This window comes from Eumetopias jubatus, unplaced genomic scaffold (genome assembly GCF_037043125.1).
Source record: "Eumetopias jubatus isolate StellerSeaLion01/CBP00866 unplaced genomic scaffold, mEumJub1_p1.0 scaffold_8, whole genome shotgun sequence".
In the NCBI taxonomy this organism is placed as follows: Eukaryota; Metazoa; Chordata; class Mammalia; order Carnivora; family Otariidae; genus Eumetopias; species Eumetopias jubatus.
In genome coordinates, this window is record NW_028274814.1 from 8,448,294 (window position 1) to 8,473,956 (window position 25,663).

The window sequence follows — 25,663 nt, forward strand, 5'->3', positions numbered from 1 at the left end:
TTCTACTCCACACTACTCTACACACACACTGTCTTCTAGGACCTGTACAGCTTCCTTACCCCACTTGCCTGGAGTAGTCCCAAAGTGATATCTCTGGCAGAGATTTGTCTCCTGAGGGTTAGGTCAAGGTACATAACTGCCAAGACACCTCCACGTGGCTATGCCCAGGTGCAGAATGCCAAGCTAAACGTGCCTGGCACCGAACGCATTATCTTCTCCTCCATACTAGCTTTTTCTCCTGATTTTCTTCTTATGGCATGACCTTAGCCTACGTCTACCTCTCTCTCTCTCTCTCTCTCTCTCTCTCACTCCCTACACCCACTTAGTCCTCGCAGTCCTACCTTAAGCATCCCTGAAATTTATCCACTTTTTTCATCTCTACCACCACTGCTGTGATTAGGTCATCATCCACTTTTTGCTGGATTACCTACTATTTTCAGCAGCCCAGTTGGCCTGCCTGCCTCCGCTCTCCTGTCCCCTCAAACTATTCTCTACACTGCAGGCAACGTGGTATTCCCAAAATGTGAATCTAATGTAGTCACCTGGCCTTCAGTCCGCTGCTCACTGTCTTCACAAGTGTTTATTATCTTATCACAAGCCCTGATTATCCCTCCAACTTCATCCCTTGCTTTCCCATGCCTCGTACTCTGTGTTCCAGCCAAATTAAACTCCCTCCATAGTTTCAATGAACCAAGTTTTGCTTGTCTTCAGGACCCCGCACATGTCGTTCCTTCTGCCTGGAGCAATCTTCTGTCCCCCATTCCCCACGCCATCCCTGCACACACACTCAACGCGCACTTTCACGTGGGCAACTTCTACTCATCCTCCGTGTTCCTGTTTTGGGGTCCCTTTCTCTAGGACGACTTCCATGGCTTCCCACGTCGGCATTACATGTTCTTCTTCTGTGTTCTGAGAGTGCCTACGCATTTATCACGATGGGTGTACTCCACAGTATTATAATTGTGTTGAATTGTTTGTTCCCCAGTCAGAATGTGAGCTTCTGGAAAGCAGAACTGACTGCTGTCCTTCATTATTCTGTCTCCAACATCTAGTATAATGTCTAGCATAGAGGCATGGAATAGTTGCTCCAAAAAAAAATTATCAACATAAAAACCCCAAGTCAACCTCAGGAAATTGGAATGATGTAAATCTGCTTGTTTGTTTTTTTACATAAGTTGGGATGTCTCTTAAATCTCTAACTCGAATATGAGGGGGAAACCTCAATAACTCTTTTCCTTTTTTTTTTTTAAAGATTTTATTTATTCATTTGAGACACAGAGATACAGAGAGACATGAGCAGGGAGAGAGGCAGAGGGAGAAGGAGAAGCAGGCTCCCCGCTGAACCGGGGGCCCGATGTGGGGCCCGATCCCAGGACCCTGGGATCATGACCTGAGCCGAAGGCAGATGCTTAACCATCTGAGCCACCCAGGCGCCCCAAAACCTCAATAACTCTTAATGCACAACCATTACCAGGCACTGTTAGAAAGGAAGCAAGCATTCGTGCACAGATAAGGCAAAGTAGTATTTGTGTGTGTGTGTGCTAAATGATTGATACAGACAATACATGCTCCAGAAAGTCAGACCAGAGCAATTGGACAGTGAAGCTTAGAACAACCAGAAAAGGCTTCACAAAGAAAGCAGGACTTGACAAAGTACGTCCAGTACAAGGAAGGGAGCAACACTTCAGGCAGAATGAATTCAGTGTAAACAAAGGCATTGGGATGATAGGTAAATATAATCTTTTAGATGGATAAATCTGGCTATGTATAGGAAGTATTCAGGAAAGGGTGGGAATATAGTGGTGGCAGGGGGCCTAGAAATGGAAGGCTCTCTACAAAAGACACAAGGGATAATTGCATGGGGCAACTGGTGAAGGGCAAGGAGAAGAAAAGGGAGAGAAAAATATCAAGCATTTCTCTAATATTTTAAGCCTTAGTACCACCCTTAAGAAGGAAAATTCCTGAAAGAAAGAGCGAGGAAAATGAGTTAGGTTTCAACCGTGTTGAATTTTATATGAAGGTAGGCTTTGGACACAAAATTTTTCCAAACTCTTTTAGAACTGTGGTTCTGAAATTCAGGGCAGATACCAAGACACCAAAACAGAACGATCAGGTCAATGACATTCTTAACCAATGATCTGGCCTGGGTGCTCTGTTCCACACATACACTATTATGCTTAAATCCCTGGAAAAAAGAATCATTCTTGCTTAGGCTTCAGACACACCTTATTGTGGTTCCATACATTAGTATTAATTCCTTCTGCCATATTAACCAAAAATATGATCAGTTCAATCAAAGGCAAGATGCTTAAGACCTGAAGCTTGAGATGACCTAAGAGCAGGCCCAGTATGGAGGAAGAGACTGTAAGTAAGAAAGACTGGAAGTGTGATGGGGAAGGCCTTGGAGTCTGTGCTGATCACAACATGCCCCCACCAGTGGCCCCAGGGCGGGACGACAGGAGAGGAAAGAGATCCCATTCAGGCCATTGACTTTTCTGCATCTTTTTGCTGTGCCTTTCAGCATCAGGGTGAAGAGAATAGAAATGCCGCCTGCAGAACCTGCACGCTCTAACAGGCACCGACATGAGCGTTGTAACTCATGGCTTGTACAAGGCTGCTGTGTCCAAGTACAACAGGCCTTTGTGGCTGGAGTTCGGGTGCTACTGGTGCAGAGCCATAGATCATTCCCCCCCCACCCCGCGTTCCCCGCTCCCCCAGCCCCCAAGCTCCCTCTGCCCCTGGCTGAGCAGAGTCTCCGAAAACAACCCCACCTTCTGGGTATCTCCTGTCTCCATTGGTATGCACCAGAGCTTTGGTCTGCAGCCCTAGGATGAGAGGGGTCAGGGTCAAGAGCTGGAGTAGCCATATTGGGCTTTTTTTCCCCCTCATTCTTTTTTTTAAATTTTGAAATTTTTTTAAATTTAAATTCAATTAATTAATATATGATGTATTATTTGTTTCAGGGGTACAGGTCTATGATTCATCAGTCTTATATAATACCCAGTGCCCATTACAACACATACCCTCCCCAATGTCCATCACCAAACTACCCTATCCCTCCCTCCCCCCACCTCCAGCAACCTTCAGTTCGTTTCCTAAGATTAGGATTCTCTTATGGTTTGTCTCCCTCTCTGATGAAACAAGGTTTCATCTTGTTTCATTTTTTTCCTCTCTTACCCTATGATCTTCTGCCTTGTTTCTTAAATTCCACATATCAGTGAGATCATATGATAATTGGTTTTCTCTGACTGACGTATTTCACTTGTCATAACATCCTGTAGTTCCATCCATGTCGTTGCATACTAGGTTTTGTAGCTAGACACAAGCACGGCTGTCTCGGGGCCCAGGGGACAGGGTAGCTGAGACTGAGAAGAGGACCATTGTGCAGTTATTCTCCATTGGACCCCAGACCCATTGTAACCTACACAACACCACTTCCTACCAAGGAATTCATTGGCAGCGGGCTCATGAAGGCCCTTGGACTTCACTGGTGTTATCATCACACCCTACCACCCAGAAGCAGCTGGTCTATGGAATAGCTGAAGGCAGGCTCAGTTGAGATGCAAGCGTGAGGACAATATCCTGTGGGGCTGGAGTGTTGTCCTTTAGGATACAGTAAAAAATTGAAACTTGCAAGCTATAAAGGATGCTGCTTTTCTCAGAAAACTCATAATCCACGGAGAGCATCTGACTTCCCAGGTCTAGATTACCTGCTATAGTCCCAGCTCTCACTGGACTCCAGTACCATTATTGCCTGCCACTTCCCCTTCAGGTCTAGAGTGGAAAAAACTTCCCACTACATTAATCTCCGAGTTCATACATTATTGGTTGTCTAACGTGACCATATTACTGTAAATAGTCCCTTGATGATAGTTTCTTGAGACACCTGAGTTAGATTCTGTTCCTTGCCGGAACCTTGACCAATGTAGCCATTCTCTTCGCCAATTCACTGAAGTAAGTATTTAATGTTATTCCCATTTTATAGTTAAAGAAATTGAATCAAGGGCACCTGGGTGGCTCAGTCGGTTAAGCAGCTGCCTTCGGCTCATGTCATGATCTCAGGTCCCGGGATCAAGCCCCGTGATGGGCTCCCTGCTCAACAGGGTGTCTGCTTCTCTCTCTCCCTCTCTCTCTCTGCCCTCCCCCTGCTCGTGCTCTCTCTCGCTCTCTCTTGCACTCTCTCTCTCTCTCAAATATTAACTAAAATCTTTTTAAAAAGAAAGAAAAGAAATTGAGTCACAGAGTTGAAGTGATTTACCCTAGGTCATAAGTCAGGGGATGAAAATTGAATCAGGATTATATCTCCTAATATACTTCCATTACTCCATATCATAGAATCACCATAAACATGTACACTTTAGCTAAACCTGGAAAGGTTTATTTCCTCAACCACCAGTACCCAGTGGTATAGGAAAAGAAGCCCTAACTCATCCAGTTATTTACAGTTTTGTCTCTTAGCCAAAAGAAGAGAAATTTACTTTTGGGAACACTGATTAAATGGATAAGAGTTCTGTGCTATTCAAGTATTTGCATGAACTCATTTTCACTACTGACTAGAACGTTTTAGATATTTCATGTTGATGATGACATTTTCGTTCAAAACTCCAAGTGAGCATTCTGATATTTGAACATGGGGTGGAGTAGATAGACAACAATTCAAGGTAGGCTGTAGATTTTCGTGAAGACATATTAAGTGAATAGCTAATATTTAGAGTGAATGATAAGAAGACCATGATGTCAATAGCCAACAACTTAAATTACCAAAAGCCAGGAAGAGGTAAGCTAACAAAAGGATCTCAAAAGAAAATATAGTGTTAGGGGTATGGTGTTTTATTATAAAGTCAGTTGTGAGTTATCAATCAGTGTAGTCTGAGAATCTAAAACCTAGATAAACCTGATATGAATATACCTGAAAGTCTCTAGTTTTCTTTGTACTATCTTTGTCAGGTTTGGGTTTACTGGCTTCATAAAATGAGTTAGAGAATGTTCTATATTTTATTATCTAGAAGAGTTTGGAGAATTGACCTAAATTCAATTTATTTTTTTTTACGATTTTATTTATTTATTTGAGAGAGAGCACTGAGCAGGGAGCCTGACATGGGGCTCGATCCCAGGACCCCAACATCATGGCCTGAGCCGAAGGCAGACACTTAACCGAGCCACCCAGGCACCCCAACCTAAATTCAATTTAAACTTAAGTCTTCCTTAAATATTTGGTAGAATTCACCAGTGAAACCGTCTAGGCCTGGTGCTTTATTTTTGAGAGGATTGTTTATTATTGACTTAATTTATTTAGATATTGGGTAGAATTAGTGTTACTTCTTCTTTACTTATCTGGTAGAATTTACCAGGAAAACTATTTGGGGTTGGAGATTTTCAAAAGAATTTTAACTGAGAATTAATTATTTTAAATAATTATATATATATATATATAACCATATACATACAGATATATATATATATATATATATATATATATATATATATATATACCTGAAAGCAGACACTTTGACCAGTGCCTTTTCAGTTTTGGAATTTCTGGCCCTCTAGTCTATTCAGAGGGCTAGATCCATTGAGTAACAGAGGATAATCGCCCATGTCAAGGGCTCAAACTTCAACAGATATCTTTCATTAGTGTATTTAAAACATAATGATTTATTTTATGATATACCATTCACAATCCTTGATACACATAGAAAGCATTGTCAGAGCTTCTCCCATACTGTTCTCAGCCAAGTTATATTGTCTGTTAAAGGAGTATTCATTTAGGAATAGGCTGCCTGCCCTCACCCACCAATGATGAGCCAGCCCTGCACCACCTCAAAATCTCTCGCCCTCTTGCTCTCATCTAAGTATGCCTATGTTAAGTATGTCTATAGTTCCAGAATACCCAGAAGTGTTGACAGATATACAACGTGGCAAGTCTGGGCCCCTACCTGACTTTCTACTACCTGGAGGACTCAGGGCTTCCCTATTCTTGGTGCTACGGTATCAGTGCCCTATGGGTACCAAGCCAGCTGGCTGGAACCTCCTTCCGGCTTCATTCCTGCCAGCCTCATTTCCTGGGGGCTGGATCTTGTTCTTTTTCTCTAGTTCTGAGATAATTCTTAGAACGACCCGCCTCTGTTATCTACTACTCCCATTGTCCCCATTCCAAAGCACGCTTGTGCTCTCGTCCTTTAGATCAGGTTCTCTTTGTTCATAAACTGGACTGAATCTGTCCACTTTTGTTAGTTTGGGTCTTTTATGGGTAGAACATTTCCCCCACCTTCTAGCTATGATACTTTTTATATCTGCTTTCTCCCTTAATGCACTGACTAGCATTTCATAAAAAAATTAATAGTGATAATGAGCACCATTTTTTCTTGTTCCTAATTTTAATGGGAATACCTATAGAGTTTCACCTATTGTTTGTTATGTCTCACAACTTATCAATGCAATGTATTATATTAATGAATTTTACTACATTATTCTATGCTAAGATAAATCTTGATTGATTTTGGCAAATTGTTCCTTTATATGCTGTTCAGTTATATTTTCTGGCATATTTTTTATGAGTTTGCATATATAAATATATTCCTCAGTGAGACTGAGATATATTTTGGTATAAGTCACTTTCACTTAGAGATGGACAAGCACAGAAGGCATCATTCCAAGATAATCATAGATATACCATTCTTTGTCAAAGGGTTTATTGTGGTATATATGTTTCTTTTTACCCTAAATCTATCTCCCTTTCTTCTTGTCAGACATTCTCCTAATTACCTTGGGAAACTCCTCCTTTAATACCATTTGAGACAAGCTGATCCCTTGTCTCATCAGTCTTAAGGGGTGGCTCATAACTAAGGCCTAGTTCCCTAGCTCACTTAAGGGAAGGGACTAGACTCCCTAGTCAAAATGATTTAATTCGTGGATGGGCACATGAGTCCATGGGATGAAATTCTAGGACTCTTACTAAAACTGTCAGGAGAGAGAAGTCCATTTTACAAGAGATGCTGAAAGGTTAGGACATGGGCCTGAAGCTACTGGGAGCCCTCAAACTATCATGAATAGGAACTCGAACAGAGCCCAGAGGTAAGAAGGTAGAGCCATGATACAAGGACTGAGAGCTCCTAACACCACCACTTGATCCTCTGGATTGAGCCAGATTCACAGATGCTCACAAATCTTTCTCTTACATGAGCCAGTAGATTCTCTTTTTATTTTTTTTTAAATTTTTTTATTTTTTTAAAGATTTCATTTATTTATTTGACAGAAACATAGCAAGAGAGGGAACACAAGCAGGGGGAGTGAGAGAGGGAGAAGCAGGCCCCCCACTGAGCAGGGACCCCCCCCCCCAATGCGGGGCTCGATCCCAGGACCCTGGGATCATGACCTGAGCCGAAGGCAGACGCTTAACAACTGAGCCACCCAGGCTCCCCTATAGTAGATTCCCTTTTTAAAGAAAGTTATGAATTATTTTATTTTATTTTTATTAATTTTTTTGAGAGAGAAAGAGAGAGCAAGCATGGGGGGAGGGGCACTGGGAGAGGAAGAGAGAGAATCTCAAGCACGTTCCACACCCAGCATGGAGCCTGACTCTGGGGTTGATCTCATGACCTTGAGATCATGACCTGAGCCGAAATCAAGAGTCAGACACTTAACTGACTGAGTCACCCAGGCATCCCAATTATGAATTATTTTAAACACACAGATGAGAGTAGAGAATAATATAATGAACATCAGTTTTATCAAATATGTCAAGCATCATAATTTAGGTGTTCTCCATGTAAAGCATTAAACATTGCAGATTTGAGACAACCTGTGTGCTCCCAGCAGATCCCAATTCCAACCCAGAGATAATTACTGTCATAAATTTAGTGTTTCTCATGCCCAACATGACATTATATTTTTACTACCTAGTTATGTATCCTTAAACCTGGTTTACAGATTTTTTAACTTTATAATTTCATCAAATTACACAGGTACTCGATGCAACTTGGCATTTTCATTCAGTGTTGTTTTAGAGATTTACCTACGTTGTGAGACATAGTTATAGTTCATTTAAAGTGCAATATTCTAAATTCCATAAAACTATGTATTTACCATTCTCTCTCTGATGTTTCCAGTATTTGTCTAGTATTACTTCTTTCCCCTTAAGCTAGACTGAGTATGCATTTCCCTTACTTGCCAACCAAAGGGCCCTGACTGACCCATTCAAAAAAACCTCTAAAAGTACCCCATAGACATCTCTCTCTTCAAGATGCCTAAAATCCCAACTATCAGCATCAATCTTGGTTAAGGCATTGCTTTTGGAAAACTCTCATAAACTGAAGGTACTTTCCAAGAAGAACCAAAGATGAACTCATGACATTTTGCATAGAATATGGAACTGTTCCTACTTTGGTAGCTATCTCTTTAAAAAAAGAAAGAGAGAGAGAGCCTTAAGTGGAGAACAGTACATAACTGTCTTCATGTGGAACTGAAGAGGGCAAGCCTAAAGTGGGTCATAATTGGGGGGAATTCGGAATTCAGATTTGGCCTAAGAGCACCAGGCACCTGAGAGGGTTTAGCAGCTTTGCCTTATAGGGGGAAATGTAGAAGATTGATGTTGTCTATGAAAGGCCACAAGGATCTAATCAGCCAGACCTGGTTTCAAAGCTTCATTCAGTCGCTCTCCGTGTGACCAGAGGCAAGCCATTCGAGTTGTGTTTTGTTTTGTTTTGTTTTTTAAGATTTTTATTTTTTATTTATTTATTTGGCAGGGAGATAGCACAAGTAGGCAGAGAAGCAGGCAGAGTGAGAGGGGGAAGCAGACTCCCCGCTGAGCAGGGAGCCCGATGCGGGGCTTGATCCCAGGACCCTGAGATCATGACCTGAGCTGAAAGCAGACGCTTAACTGACTGAGCGACCCAGACGCCCCGCCATTCAAGTTTTTAAGCCCTGATTTCTTTATTTGTAAAATGACATGAGTTACACCACCTTTAAGGATTAATCATATAACATGATGAATACATAGTGACTGGTGAACAGCAGATCCTCAATAATGATGGCCATTATTATTATTATTATGAATCCAGCCAGTCCCATCCATCAGACTGCCATCAGAGTTGGTCACTCCCCAGAGGTTTTACTGCGGAATGGTAAGTTAAGGACTATTTGCTTGGGGCCCAGTTTCAAAGCTGGGGCTTCAAGTGTATCAAGGGGTACACGTTGTTTTCCAGCAAAGACATCTCTTGGAAGTCTAGAGTTTGGAGCAAACTCTCCAGTATAACATCCATCCTCCTGCCCTTAAAATATTAGGTTAGAAGGAACATGAGCAGGCAGCTCTTTTTGCCCACAGGTGCCGACCCCGTGCTTTAATTAAACCACATTGTAGCACCTCCCCCCCAAGAAAAGAACGTGAAGAACTACTGAAAAAGAGGAATTTTTTTTTTTTTAAGTCTGTATGAAGAGAAGGGGGTAGAAAGAAAAGGTGGAATTTCCAGTTCTTGAAACTCATGGAGAAGGGGGTAATAGGAGTCAGAGATGTTTGGGGCTAATTTCATACCTGTGACCCCCACCCCCGTCCCCCAGGCTCAGTGACAGGTCGCCTCTGGGCTGTCTTCTCAAGTCACTGCGCATCCTTTACTTGTTGCATCGTTCCGGTGGTGGAAGCCGGATGCAGTTCCAAGGAAGATGTGGACACAATACTTCCTAGGGGGAGAGAAAGAGCCAGAAAAAGGAGGCACATGATGACGTGAAAGGAAACGGACTGATTTCTTTCCTGTAAGAGAAATCCTCCATGGCCCGGCCAACACCTCCCCCGCCACACACACCTCTCCTGAACTGAATTTCTGGGGTGCACCCCTCCCCGCCAGATCGGACTATCTTCTCCACTCTCCGACCCCCTCACGTCACCCGTGCGGCTCACAAGCCATCAGAAGGTCGCTGGTGAATGACTGGCTGGTGACTGTTGACAGTAACACTGCCTTCGGAGACACGGAAGCCTCTTGTCCACGTGGCTCTGTGAAGGGAGACCGCGTGTCCTGAACTGAACACGACTGGACGAAGGCACCTCTTATGCTGGAGTAGACTCGGCTTCCCCCGGAAGGGGCTTCTCGTGGTCAGGTCTTCATCACAAGGAACCCAGCGGCTCTGGCCAATGGAAGGAAACTGGGAGATAGTGGAGGTGTTTTGCCAGTTTCTGATAACCAAAGGATAGTCCGTTGGTTGGAAAAAAAAACAAAAACAAAAACAAAAACAAAAAATGCCCTACCCTATGTTTGAAAGGTAGTTAGGGAATCAAGTCTGGGGTAAATCTTCAGTCACCTTGAGAATGCAATTAGAGTTGTTGATGGGGAGGGGTGCTGCAAGGAGAAGATGAGAAGTTCAACCCTTCAGAAACATCTGGAACTTGCAAAGTATCAGTGCGGGACCCTACCCCTCAAGAGAGTCTGATGTAATCCGTGCAAGTGAGTTGGGGGTTTTTTGTGGTTTGGGCTGGTTGGTGGAGTTTTTTTGGCTGGTTTTGGGTTTGGGTTTTTTTTTTTTTAATTCTTCAATACTAATGTGCTGCCAGAGATGAGATCCACTGGGGGTAGAGAATTCTACGACTTCAGGGTCTCCTATGTGCTGACACACTACAGTAGAAAGTGGCGGTGTTGGTGATTCTAGGAGCAATATTTTCACCTGCCGGAGCGTGAACTCCGCTGGGAGAGCTGTAATCACTTACCGGAACAGGTAATACTTGTAGAACCCAAAGAAGATTGGGGTTTCTTGGGTGACTAGGAGAGAACCCCATCTAGGAAAGGCCCCCGGGCTCTGAGATATCCCAGGAACAGGATATGGGAGATTTCTCCCCCTTCTTGAGCCCCTAAACCTCAATAGTAACACAATCACTACATACTCAATGACTTGTGTACAAATAATATAAGCAATCATGCCTCATGTGGTGAGCTTCTGATTGTATGCCAACACAGTACTAAAACTAAGTTACTCATTGCAATGTTCTTGGTTGGAGAGCATATGTGGGTATGCACAGACTCTTTGTTATTAGAAAATCCTACACTGGTTGGTAGAGGGAACAAAGAGGCTTCTGGAATGCTTGTAATGTTCTGCTTCTTGTTCTGGACGCTGGTTATATGGGTGTGTTCAGTTTATAGAAATTAATAGAGATGTACACTTAGGAATTGTGTACTTTTCAGTATGTATTTGATACTTCAATAAGAAGTATTTTAAAACAAAAAAACTGACTACTGCTTCCTTCCAAGATGTGTTTGGGGATAGCTAGACAATTCTTACCAATGGGAAAGTAAATGTTATATTTACCTCTTCCACTTACAGAGCTTGGGAGGAGAATGGGGGTGGGGTGGGGACGAAGGGAAGGCAGAAATTGCAAAGCTGCCCGTCCTTCAGTGCTGCACAAGGGTGAGCGTTTGAGGAGATGGCCTTTTGTTTAGCAGAGTGATGAATGCCTCTTCCAACAGTGGGGTAGACCCCAACCTGAGGAGGGGGTGGAGAGCTAATCACTCTGTCCTGTAAATGAAGGGAATCTAATTTAGGGGAGAACTAAAGATGAAGGCATCTAGAGAGTCCAGGAATAGGAGGGGTACTTGAAGGAAAAGACTGATGAAGCTGTGGGTGATGGCAGACTGAAGCCCGGGAAAAAGATAGCCAGAAAGAATGGGTGCATTCCGGAAATGCAGGGACTGAAGGACTCTTAAGAAAAGGGGTATCTAATACTTAATTCCAAATTGTTTATCAGCTGCAAGGAAATCGCCCTCCTTTGCTCCAAATCCCCAGTAACATCTGTTACCCTACTTACTCTGCTACCCACACGCCCTGTAATCCAGACCAGCCAGATGGAAGGCTGATGTAACTTACTGACCCAGAGAGAGCGTGAGTGATTTGGTTATTTTAACTGGCCCAATGCAAAACACGGAACTGAATTTTCTTTTAATGGTGATACATGGTGGATTGGGGGCCCGTCAAACTCAAAACAGCTAAGTGTAACACTCCTGTAAAAAAAGACTGGGGCCCCTTATGAGATAGCTAATTCTGACACACAGATCATAATTGCTATTTCACCTTGGGGTGTAAAAGATCAATGCCTCCCTAGCAGCTGTGATGTGGGATAAAGAGTCGTAAAACTTGAAAACAGGAGATTCACTACATTTCTTGGGAAAGCCACTAACCATCTCTAAGGTTGTTTGATCATCTATATAATCTGGAGGCAATGACTCTCATATAGAAATACTCCATGATCTAAATGGAAGAATGTATTTGAAGTAAGTCCTTCAGCGGATGGCATATGGTAACTAATAAATGTTGACTCCTTTCCTTCTTTCAATTTTATAATATTGTACATAGAAATATTTTGTAAATTATAAATCCATAAAAATTATTTGTAAAATTAGTGAGAACTAAAATTTGTTGATTACTTGAAAAGTATGTTCCTTCATAAGAGCAAATTTCCAGAAGCAAAAGACTATTTTTGTGCAGTGAATCAAATTAAAGGTTTTAAGTGCAGTGATTTTCAGCCGGAGTGATTTTTGCCCCCCACAGGTCATTTGGCAATGTCTGGAGAAGTGTTATCAACATCTAGTGAGTAGAGGCCAAGGATCCTGCAAAATATCCTTCAATGCACAAGACAGCTTCCTGCAACAACAATCCAGCTCAAAATGTCAATAGCACCATTGTTGCGAAACTCCATTATGGTGGTAAGGCAAGTTACTCTGGTTAGTCTTGGCTTCAACTTTATTGATGCCTACGCATGTATTAACATTCTCTAACCTTAAAGTATTCCTTCCTTAGCCTGTGAACCCTCATAAAGAATGAGAAAATTCCCCTCTAAAGTGACCCCTATGATTATATGTTCAGGTATATAACCCATGCACTTGTAATATCAATGCAAAGCTTGAGATCTGCCTCAGAAAAGCCTAGAAAACACTGTCACTACACATTCTTCACCATACCCCATTAAAACATGTATTACATTCCGTCAAGTGTTACCATTTTGAAACCGGTACGGTCCCTCCTGTCTCAAGCAATGCTTAGTAAACCAAATCCCACCATATTCAACTCATTTCATGATTCCATAATGTGGATGGAGCTCCTTCTGGCAGAGCCGGTGATTGCCCCAGAGTAAGAGACCCTCCTCCACAGGGTCTTAAATCTTAATTTTAGAGATCAGAGTGAAAGAACTCAGAGCTAGAAAAATACAATTGTTCAGAAACACATTGCTGACATTGCACAATAATTTTCATAAAAATTATTCTTTGTATTCTTCGGGGCTAGGACTCTAACAAAGAGTGTAGCTAATAAACTGGGGCAACTGAGCTGTTGGGACTGCTCTGTTCAGGTCCCTCCTCTCCCATTTTCTGTGCCTCTACTGTTGCCATCCTATCACTGGCTCCATGATAAGCTCTGGAGGTCCAAGAGCAAGGTCAGAGCCAGGTCAAGGGCAAAGGATGCTGGCACAGGGCCGGGGAACAAGCAACACAGAATTGTTCTAGAGTGCCGTAAAAATGATTCTAGATTTTACTGGTATTTTTCAACACATGATATTTATTTGATCCTTTTAACAACCCAGTGATGTAGGCAAGATATGTAATTATATCCCTAGGTTACAGATGAAAAAAATAAATAACGAACCCCCCCAACTGCCCCCAAAAAACAAAAAAACACAGACCAATAAAATTTGAGTGCCTTGCTCTAAATCATTCAACTATTAAATGTCTGGGATCCAGATCGTCTAGCTCTTAATCCAGAGTTCTGTACCTTGTAAGTACACAAAAATATCAACCCTACCTTAAGGTCCTTTCCTTCCAGTTATCTTGGCTTGTCTTAGTTGCAGGAGCTCAAAGGAAAACTGGGGGATACAACCTGGTTGTAGTGGGGCCCACAGCCTGCAGAAAAGGGGCAGAAATATTTCCACAGAAGAACATCTGAACTGGCTGGTATTCTCCGTACCAAAAAGGACCAGCCCTACAAAATGTTTGGGGAAACCATTTGTTTCCTAAAAAGTCATTTCCATACCATAATCAATCATCCTGGTAGGATTTTTCAAAATTAGTCTTTAAATAAAATAATAAACAATTTTGTTCTTGCCTAATTTTACTCCGGCACTCTAATTTAAACCATATTACTGCGATTTAATGTGCTTTTCTTCGGGATGATTATTTAAAAAACCTATGAAAACAGCTTGTTCCAAAGGAGCGAGGTCATGACCTGAATGCATATACTAATTCCCTGCATTGACTCTCTTAACTATCTATTCTCCCTTGAAAGGATCTTTGAGTTCCCTTAACTTCCTGTTACTTGAATACGCATGTAATTGTTTGCATACAGAACATACAGATCTTTTTTTTTTTATTTCTGAGAATGTGGGGCCCCACTTGTTCCAATTATAGGAAGTCATTTCGATGAGGGTTTTGTGTGTTTTTGTGTACAGAGGTCATTCTGATTTCATTTTGTTTGTTTGTTTTCAGGGAAGCTAGAAGTTTCACAACTAACTCTTAGTACTATCGAAAGTTAGAAATTTTTTTATATATAGCCACACAATTATAGCTTGTCTTTCTAACTGTGAAGGGCAAAACCAAGAATGCAGTGTTCCCATGTTAGTATATAGGCCCTGAATTAAGGAGATACACCTTTTAACCTCTACAAGCACAATTCAGTTATGTTGTTATTGCTTTTTGCTATTATACTTTGAAAGTTCATAACTTCAAAGACAGAACAAAACTCTGAATGAGTAGATGTGATTCATTCACTTCCACCAAATGAGAGGAGCTGCAAGTGGACAAAACTACTCTGTTCTGGTATCATTTACTTCTAGAAGAAAACAGGGAGACAGTTATTTTAGGAGTCACCATGAACGCACAAAACTTCACAGATCAAGAGGGGCAAGAATGTCACTAGGTGAAACCAATTTGCTTTAGCTCACCAACTCTGTAACATTTCAATCCTATCTTTGAACTATACAATAATGACTTCTCTTCTTGTAACTACATGGTTATTTTCTCATCCTCAATTCATTTTTTTAAGATAGCAAAAATTTTATTATGGTTGGCAAACCATAATAAACCAAACCAGTGAACAATAAGTTTATTGGGACCACATTAAATCAAACCAAGAATCAATCAGTCTCTCCCTCCATCTTCTCTCTCTCTCCCTCTGTCCCTCCCTCTCTCTCTCTCTCTCTCTCACACACTTTATTTTTTACCACATGTAAAATGTACGTGCATAGTTGAACAAATAGCTAAAAAACCGTATGCCAATGCAGCCATCCTGTAGGTCACAAAATAGAAGATTCCTAGCATAGCAGCCACCCATTGAGCAGTCCTTCTTACTCCCAAAACCCTGCTTCCCCCAAAGAGGGCTTGGCTTATCCCGACCGTTATGCTAATCATTTCCTACTTGACTTTTATGCTAATCATTTCCTATTCTCCTTTATATTTTTACCATGTAAGCCTCCATCCATAAATAATGTGTTTAGTGTTGCCTGTTTTAAATTTCTTAGGTGGAATGATCTGTTTTGTCCTGTTTATTTTCTTAACTTGTTTATAACCTGCATCTATATTGTATGTAGCTATAATTCATCCAATTCCATTGCTATATAAGATTCTACTTTGTAAAAATACCACAATTTATTTATCCTTTCTGCCGATGATGACTCTTTGGGCTGTTTCCAGTTTGGGGTAATTTTTTTTTTTAAGATTTTATTTATTTATTTGACACACACACACACAGAGAAAGAGAGCACAAGCAGGGGGAACAGCAGGTAGAGGGAGAAGCAGGCTCACCGCTGAGCAGGGAGCCCGATGCGGGCCTCCATCCCAGGACCCTGGGATCAGGACCTGAGCTCCAAGGCAGCCGCTTAAGCAATTGAGCCACCCAGGCGCCCATAGTTTGGGGTAATTTAATCAACAACACTGCTGTGAACATTCTCGTACATATATCCCGGGTATAATTAGGAGCAGAATCTCTGAGTCACAGGGTAGACATATTGTGAATCTTACCTTACAGTGTCAAACCATCTGCCAATGTAGTTCTACCAATTTAGACACTCATTTATTCTACATATGAGTTCTTGTAGTTCCATATCTTTGCCAACTCTTGGTATATTGTGAGACCGTAACATTTTTTCAATCATGTAGCAACTTACATGTTGCAACCAAATGTTTCAAGGGAAAAAATTGTTTTGGGGGGTGCCATTCTTTCAGCTTTTCTATAAATTCAAAATTCTTTATCAAAAAGTCTTCCTCGAGGCACCTGGATGGCTCAGTTAAGCATCCAACTCTTGGTTTCAGCTCAGGTCATGATTTCAGGGTCGTGGGATTGAGCCCCCAGTGGGCTCTGCACTCAGCGGGGAGTTGCTTGAGATCTCTCTCTCTCTCTCTACCTCTCCCCACCGCAAAATAAATAAATCTTAAAAAAAAAAGTCCTCATCACTTAATCCCAGCTAACATTACTAACAAGTGGAGCTCATATCCATGTCTAGATATTGAAAAGATATGAGTCAAGCTAATAAACGATGAAACCGCAAAGCCACCAATTTGATAACATCGAAGTAGTATCTCATGATTTTAATTTACATTTCCCCAATCACTAATGAGATTGAGCACCTATTCGTGTCTATGGGCATTTGGATTTCCCCTTTGGTAAAGTGCCTGTTTGGAGTCTTTTGCCTATTTTTAGGGTTCTCTATCTTTTTCACATTGTGAAAGTTCTCAAAATGCTCTGAATACTAGTCCTCTGTCAGTGATATAGTTGCAGTATGTCTTCTCCCACACTATGGCTGTGTTTTCACCTCTTTTATGATGTTCTTAAATAAAATTCTTCATTTCAATGTAATGCAACTCATGTTTTCTTTTATGTGTTTTTTGGGGGCCATGTTTAAGAAATTCTTCCCTTTCCTGAAGCAGTGAAGATAGTCTCCTTTATTGTCTTCTTAAACTTCATAGTTCTGCCTTTCCATTTTGGCCTTAATCTGATTGGTTTTGACTTTTGTATATGATATAAGGTTAGAGATTCAGTTTCATTTTGTTCCATATGGACATCCCATTACCTGAGCACTTTTATTGTAAGAACTTTCCTACTAGTCTGTTTACAACTTCTTTCATATAGCAAGGTCCATGTACGTGGACAACCTTTTATAAGCTCTCTATTTTGATCCATTTACTATTTGTCCATTGCATTACTAATATCAGGCTCTCTTAATTACTGCAGCTTTAGAAATCATCTTGATAGCCAGGAGAGGAAATCCTGCCATCCTGTACATCTTCTTCAAGAATACCTGGGCTACTTTTGGCCCTTTAAAATTTCATATGAATTTTAAATTCAGGGTCTTTTTCTTTTTTGTATAAATTTTAGAATCCATTTGTCAAGTTTCACAAAGATAGACACACAAAGCTGTTGGAACTTTTCTTGAGATTTCACTGAAAAAAGTTATTGACTTTTTTTAATCTATAAATCAATTTGTGAACAATTTAATTTGTGCATTATTGAGTCTTTTAATCTATGAACGTGGTGTTTTTCATATATTTAAATCTGTGAATGTCTCTTGAGTTTGCTATTTTTCCTATAAATATATCCTTTCTATATCTCCAGATTTACTCCTAGATAGCTGACTTTGTTTGATGCTATTGTAGATCGTATGTTTTTAAGAATTTGCTGGTGTACAGGAACGCAATGGAAATTTGTGTACTGATTTTATATAGACCTATCTCATTCAACTTCCTTGTTAACGCTAATATTTTATCTGTATATTATATTGTTTTACCAAAAACACAACTGTGTCACATGTGAATTATACCAGTTTCGTTTCTTCCTTTCCAATCATCAAAACTTGATGTTTCTCATTTGTTTTATTGCTCTGCCTAGGGGCATTACCAAAATGCTAATTTGAAAATGTGGCATGAACATTCTTGTCCTTCCCTAAACTCCAACGGAAACTTCAATGACTCATCATTACATATAACGTTTATGGGAGGATTTCTGGTAATCTACAAATAATTTGTTTTTATTCCACAATAGCTGGGAGTTTTCGATCATAAATGATCATGAATTTTATCAAGTACTTTCTCTTAATCTGTTGAGATTATTATAGGACATATTTCCTTTGTCAATCGGTTACATTTATTGCTTTTCCATTTTTAAAAATTGAGGTATACCTGAGACACCTGGGTGGCTCAGTCGTTTGGGCATTTGCCTTCGGCTCAGGTCATGATCCTGGAGTCCAGGGATCGAGTCCCAAATCAGGTTCCTTGCTCAGCGGGAAGCCTCCTTCTCCCGCTCCCTGCTCTGCCTGACGCTCCCCCTGCTTGTGCTTTCTCTCTCTGACAAATAAATAAATAAAATCTTTAAAAAAATTAAAATTAAATAAAAATTGAGGTGTAAAAAACGTGTAACATAATGTACAGTTTCAGGTGTACAAAATAATGATTCAATATTTGTATACCTTGTGAAATGATTACCACAATAAATCCAGTTAACATTTGTCACCATATATAGTTACAATATTATTGATTTTTTATGTTAAATTTACATCTTTCATATAAACCCTACTTGGTAAGAACGGTCATCCTTTTTTACACGTTACCCAATTCAGTTTGCTTGTCATTGTCCTTTCCTGTTTTGTCCTTGTTAGGCTTTAGTATCAAAGTTATGCTAGTCTCACAAAATAAGTTTTCCCCCAACTTATTCCTATTATCTAAAAGATTTTATGCAAGAATAGTGTTATTCCTGCCTTTAATGCTTGGGAAACCTTGCCAGTGAAGCCACACGGGCCTGAAGTTTGGAGTTTTTTTTTTAAGATTGCCTTTATTCATTTGAGAGAGAGAGAGAGAATGAGAATGCATGCAAGAGAGAGAGAGAGTGCACGCGCTGAGTTGGGGGGGCAGGGGGAGAGGGAGAAACAGACTCCCTGCTGAGCAAGGAGCCCATTTTGATCCCAGGACCCTGGGATCATGATCCTGGGATCATGACCTGAGCTGAAGGCAGATGCTTAACAGACTGAGCCACCCAGGCGCCCAAAGTTTTGGTTTTTTTAGCTATTTGACTACTGATAAAATTTCTTTAATTTTATTATTTATTTAGTTAATGATTATTAAAGCTTTCTTTTTCTTTTTTGTAGTTCATTTTAAGGTTTTGTTTGTTTTTCTCAAGAATTCATCCCCTTAAATTTCCCTTTGTGTGTGTGTGTGTGTGTGTGTGTGTGTGTGTGAAGTATTTTGTTTTGTTTTTATTATAAACTATTTTATTTCTGTAACATCTGAGGTGTATCTCATTTCCATTCTTGATTATTGAGGCCTTTCTTTTTTTCTTCAATTGGCGTTCCCAGAAATGTATTAAATTTATAATTCATTCTAAAGGCTCATTTTGGTTTCTTTCAATCCTCTCTACAATTTGTTGATTAAACAGTTCATTAATTTTTTTATTTCCTTATTTCTCCTTGTTTGGGTTTATTTTTATGTTTTTTTTCTATCTTCTGAGGTGGAGATTTATCATTGATTTTCAGCATTTCTTCTTCTCCATTATATTCATTAAGGCTCTGTGTTTCCTTATAAGACAACTTTAGCTGTGTCCCATAATCTTTTTTTTAAAGATTTTATTGATTTATTTGAGAGAGAGAGAGAGCACAAGCTGAGGAACAGAGGGAAAGGGAGAAGCAGGTTCCCCACTGAGCAGGGAGTCCAATGTGGGGCTTGATCCCAGGACCCCGGGATCATGACCTAAGCCAAAGACAGATGCTTAATCAACTGAGCCACCGAGGCACTCCAGTGTCCCATAATCTTAATGCCCCATGTCAGCTGTCGTTACATTTTGGAATCCCAAGGATCCGTAGCCACAGATCGGTTCTACACCCACCTGTCAATTCTATCCCATGGGCTTTCACTGAATACACAGAGGTGGTAAACCAAAGCCTGGGAGCAGGTAAGGAGGACTGAGAGAAAACTCTAAATGTTTCACTCAGTATAAGGCATCGGCTGGCAGCTTCCTATAGCTGGGGGAGAGCGGAGTCCTGAGATAAAGACCCCTGGGCTCTATGGGTCTTCACTGAGTGCACTGCATAGGCTATCAGGGTAAGGCATAGAGAGATCTCCTGGGGCCCTCTGAGTGGCGATCATAATTGAAATGCAAAGAGAACTTCCCATTGACCCAAAAACTTGGTAGCTAGCCTGTAAAGCAGAAAGGGATCTTCCATGGTTTACAAAGCTGGTGACTTGGTTATAAGGCATAAAGACATGAACCCCAGTGTTTATAGCAGCAATGTCCACAACAACTAAAACATGGAAAGAGCCCAGATGCACAATGACAGATGAATGGGTAAAGAAGATGTGGTAAATATATATAATGGAATATTACTCAACCATCAAAAAGAATAAGATCTTGCTATTTGCAAATACATGGATGGAACTAGAGATAGGTATTATGCTAAGCAAAGTTAAGTCAGTCAAAGAAAGACAAATACCATATGATTTCACTCATATGTGGAATTTAAGAAACAAACCAATGAACATAGGGGAAGGGAAAGAAAAATAAAAAAGATAAAAACAGAGAGGGAGGCAAACCATAAGAGACTCTTAGCTCTAAGAAACAGAGGGTTGCTGAGGGGCGGTGGGAGGGCGGATAGGGTAACTGGGTGATGGGCATTAAGGAGGGCACATGATGTAATGAGCACTGGGTGTTACATGCAACTGATGAATCACTAAATTCTACCCCTGAACCTAAAACAAAAACAAAAACAAAAACAAAAAACAAAAACGCAAAGCATCTGTAAGGTCCCAAGCCCTGCTAAAGGGAAAGTGCTGGTCCAGCCCTCAAAACACTTGAAGCTAGGGGCACCTGGGTGGCATAGTTGGTTGAGCATCTGACTCTTGGTTTGGGCTCAAGTCATGATCTCAGGGTTGTGAGATCACGCATCACATCAGGCTCACACTCAGTGAGGAATCGGCTCCTCTCCCCTCCCCCCTTTCTCTCTCCCAAATAAATAAATAAGTCTTTAAACAACAACAACAACAACAACAACAACAACATTTGAATCTAGTGTTGACCTGAATCTACCAAAGCTGCAACCAAGTCCATACTCAGTTCAGCTAAAGATTAGATTAACTCAGCCTCCTACATTTACTTTCTGGGAGTAAATACTATTTTCCTCTCCATTGTTTTTTCACACATAATTGCCTGATCTAATATTAAAAATTATGGCACATTCAAAGAAGCAAGAAAATGTGAGCTATGGTTGAAAAAAGAAACAATTAATAAAAGTGAACCCAGAGATGGCCCAGACAGTGGCCTTATCAGACCAGGACATTAAAATAACTATAATAGATATGTAAAAGAACCTAGTAGGTAAAAAATGGACAACGCATAAATAGATGGGCAATATCCAGAGAGCAGGAAATTATAAAAAAGGAACAAATAGAAATGTTGGAAATAAAAACATAACAGGGGTGCCCAGGTGGCTTAGTCGGTTAAAGCATCTGCCTTCAGCTCAAGTCACGATCCTGGGGTTCTGGGATTGAGGCAACCACCCCCCACCCCGAGCACGCTCAACGAGGAGTCTATTTCTCCCCCTCCCTCTGCCCCCTCCCCTGCCTCGTGCTCTCTCTCTCTCCCAAATTAATAAATAAAATCTTTAGTAAAATTAAATTAGGGGAGCTGGGTTGGCTCAGTCATTAAGTGTCTGCCTTCCGGCTCAGGTCATGATCCCAGGGTCCTGGGATCGAGCCGCGCATCAGGCTCCCTGCTCCACAGGAAGCCTGCTTCTCCCTCTCCCACTCCCCCTGCTTGTGTTCCCTCTCTCGCTGTCTCTCTCTCTGTCAAATAAATAAATAAAATCTTTTTTAAAAAATTAAATTAAATTAAAAATTAAAAACAGAAATAAAAACGTAACAGATATGAGAATCATTCAATGGACTCAGCAGACTAGACACAGCAGAGGAGAAGAAATCAGTGAGCTTGTAGACAAGTCAACTGAAATTATTCAAATTAAACTAAACAAAGGTGGGGGGCAGAATGAGGTTAAAAAGAGAGAGAATCTGAGTTCTCTGGGACAGTAACAATAATGACCTAACATTGTGGGGGCACCTGGGTGGCTCAGTCGTTAAGTGTCTGCCTTTGGCTCAGGTCATGATCCCCGGGTCCTGGGATCGAGCCCCGCATCAGGCTCCCTGCTCCTCAGGAAGCCTGCTTCTCCCTCTCGCACTCCCCCTGCTTGTGCTCTCTCGCTGTCTCTCTCTCTGTCAAATAAATAAATCTTAAAAAAATAAATAAATAATGGCCTAACATTGTGCATGAAACTGAGTCCCCAAGGGAAAGAGAGAGTGGAACGTAGGAAAAATCTGAAGAAATAATGGTTGAGAAATTTCTTGGATTAATGATATCAACCCACAGATTCAAGAATCTCAGGGGACTCCAAGCAGGATAAACATGACGAAAACTGCCCCTGGACACAACAGAGTCAAACTGTTAAAAACCAAAGATGAACAGCAAATCTTACGAGCATTCACAGAGGGGGGAAAAATTGCTTTAAGAGAAATAATGATGCAAATGATGGCTGAATTCTCCCAGAAACAATGAAAACCAGAAAACACCAGACCCACATCTTTAAAGATCTGAAAAGGGGAGACGGAAAAACTAAATTTCTATATCCAGCAAAATTTTCCTTCAAAACTGAAGGCAAGGTAAAGACATTTTCAAACGGAGTAAAACTGAGAGAATTCATTGCCAATAGACAGTCTCTTCAAGAAAGGTCGGCAGAACATGTGTAGGCTGAAGGGAGATTATACCCAGTAGAAGAATCTGCAGACAAAATGAAGAGCACCCAAAAGAGTAAATATGTGGGTTTAGACCAACTCAGCCTAAAAGCATGGATTTAATCCCCAAGCCGTGGTCACCAACACTTTGCCCTAATGGATGTGTCATGGGTAGTGGGGACCTGTGCCCTACATCCTGAGCTCTCCAGCTGCGCTCAAGTGTCGGCCACCGGTTCTAGCTCTGTTGTGACATTTGTGAACCCTTCCCCTACAGACACTGTTCTTGGGGTTCTTCCTTTTTTTTGCCCTTGATGAGATAATTTTTATTTACTTTTTTAAAAAAGATTGTATTTATTTATTTGCCAGATAGAGAGCACAAGTAGGCAGAGGGCAGGCAGAGGGAGAGGGAGAGGGAGAAGCAGGCTCCCCACTGAGCAGGAAGCCCCACGTGGGGCTCGATGCCAGGACCCCGGGATCATGACCCCAGCGGAAGGCAGACGCTTAAGGACCGAGCCACCCATGCGCCCCCATAAAGATCATTTTATACAGAAACTTACGACGCTGCCTGCCAGCGATGTGGCAGGAGCTGCAGGGTCTGAGTGGACCTAGAAAGGAAAGAGCCTTGGGGGCGGGGGGCGGGGAGGAGAGTAAGTGCTGAGGGGCCGCAACTCTGACCGGCTTACACCAGAGCTCAGAGCTCGCGTGCAGCAGGGAGCCGGCTGAATGCGTCTTTGGTGTTTTAGTCCAAGAGAGCTCCTTGTTCTGGGCAGGTAGTTGAGATCAATCAAAGCCTTTTTCTTCCTTTATTGCTGTGATCCCTGCTGCTTTAGTTTAGAATTCACAGCACACAGAGCCCCAGAGTGTGTCCCTTAGCCCACCCCTAGCCATATCATAGCGCAATTGTCTTTCAACTTTGCAGTCTTTTTTTTTTTTTTTTTTACCCCCTCCTTACTTTCCCGTACTGTTTCCCGTTTTTTGCCCCTCTGTATACCTTCTTGGGTATTTTAACGGGAAAGTTACAGAGGTCCCACCAGGTAAGTATAATTGTTTTTTTTTCCCCCACCTTTATTATGTAAATTTTCATATATACAGGAAAGTGGAAATAATTTTACAGGAATGTTCTACCTAAAGTACGGCTTTTGCTTATGATTGCTAAATTTTAATTTTTAGACACATATTACAATAGATTTTAGTTTAAGCAGATGGTTGTTATGCACATTCTCAGGACCCACGAGCATTAGATATGCTTTAAAATATTAATAATAAAAAATAATTAACCACAGAAATAAACTGCAGTATAAATAATTGGTCTATAACTGATATGTCTGCATAACATTAATACATGGAGAACTGAAGCAATCATTTCAACTACCTATGTTTTAAAACTTTTTGTGAGAGTTACTTGCAGAAGTTTTCACAACTATCCACCGCATTCCACAGATAAAAATCAGTCAAATGAGGGGAAAGGAGAAATAAGTGACCTCGATATCCATGTGGGCCTATGTTGTTCCAAGTAAAAATTTACCTAAAATGTAAATCAATCTTAGAATTCAAGAGATCTCCTTTTGTAGATGCTTTTTAAAGGATATTACATATAGTAATCTATAGTCTCATGCCAGGTGATGAGGACAAGAATGAGAAGCTTCTTCTTGGCTTTTGTGATTCATCACCTTCTAATACTTTCAAGATTTGGGAGAAAACCCCAGCAGCAGCAAACGGGGTGACTTCCTGAAAAGTCACAGGACGGCCTCAAATTCCCTTAAAAAGGGTACTTACACCCCAATTTTTTTAAAAAAGGGGTTTGTTTTATACCATAGCCTTGGTTGTGGTATTCTTCCACGTTATGTTTTCCCCCCTCTAATACAGTATTTTAACCATCCCAGCCAAGGGACCATAAAGCACTCTTACTCTTATATAACCATTCCCTGCATATTATTATTATTATTATTATTATTATATTATTATTATTATTATTTTAAAATTACATTCCCCTGGCACACATTACAAAGAAGTTTTCCTACAGATCAAAACCAAGAACTTGGACTGAGCCAACGTTCGTTTCAACTTGAATCACCAGCCACCTGGGCCTGACTTTGGCTGGCAGCCCAGAGGGAAAATCCTGCCTAAGTGCATTACAGCCTCTGGATCTGTCCCCTGCTCAGGTGCACAGAACCAGATTAATCGGGAAAGGCGACAAGGCAAATCTGCCTGGAGATGAATTCTGGGAGGCAGCAGGGCTTAGGGTAGCCCAACCATTTGGCAAGGAGTTAAGTAGAAATGACTTTTGAGTGGAATAGTTTGAGAAAGAACAAGGTTGTTCATGATTCCAAAGCGTTGCCAGAGCTTGCTGAAGCTTTTAGCTAGAAATGCTTTCAAGACAAGTCTTTTCCTTCTGGAGAAGCTTAAGACCTGAACACCAGCCATCTTTTGTTATTTTGAAACTTCACAATATATAAAACTTTAAAACAAAGACTCATGTTCAAGAATTATATTAAAATACAAAGAAGCTAGAATTGATCTCTTCTTTGCCTTTAGAGATCCCTTTCAACTCTAGGTTTTTACATACCAGAAGTAGGATCCCTTTTCAAATTAACTTTCAGGAAAAGGAAGGGGAGGTTTTATTGGATAATTATTGCTCTTTCCTTTTTCCCATGGACTGGGTTTTGCCAGGTGAGTAAATAGTGTCTGATGGCTGAATTTAGCTTTAAATATCTCTGGTTCTCTTAAGCTTCCAGGATATTGCTTATTTAGGACAGGCATTAATTACCCTCTACCCAAGGGCCTAGTGATGTGGTGGGTCTCCTGAAAAGCTGGTGGAGAGGAGGTGGTGAATGCCTTATGTGGGGTTAGTCAAGAGCCCAGAAGCCTGGGAGACTGTGGTGGTTGCTCTTGGAGAACCCTGATAGCATTTCCAGATGCTCCACTGGGTGGCTGGATAGATT

The 25,663-nt window shown here is 41.0% G+C and overlaps 1 protein-coding gene across 1 annotated transcript in view; it reads left to right on the forward strand.

Moving 5' to 3' along the window:
- Nucleotides 1–2,543: 2,543 nt before the first annotated feature.
- The window catches only part of LOC148163632 (patched domain-containing protein 3-like), a 69,645-nt gene continuing 46,525 nt past the window's right edge, over nucleotides 2,544–25,663 (forward strand). The window contains 1 exon segment of the mRNA XM_088025514.1: nucleotides 2,544–2,666. Coding sequence (XP_087881640.1) covers nucleotides 2,544–2,666 — 123 coding nt within the window.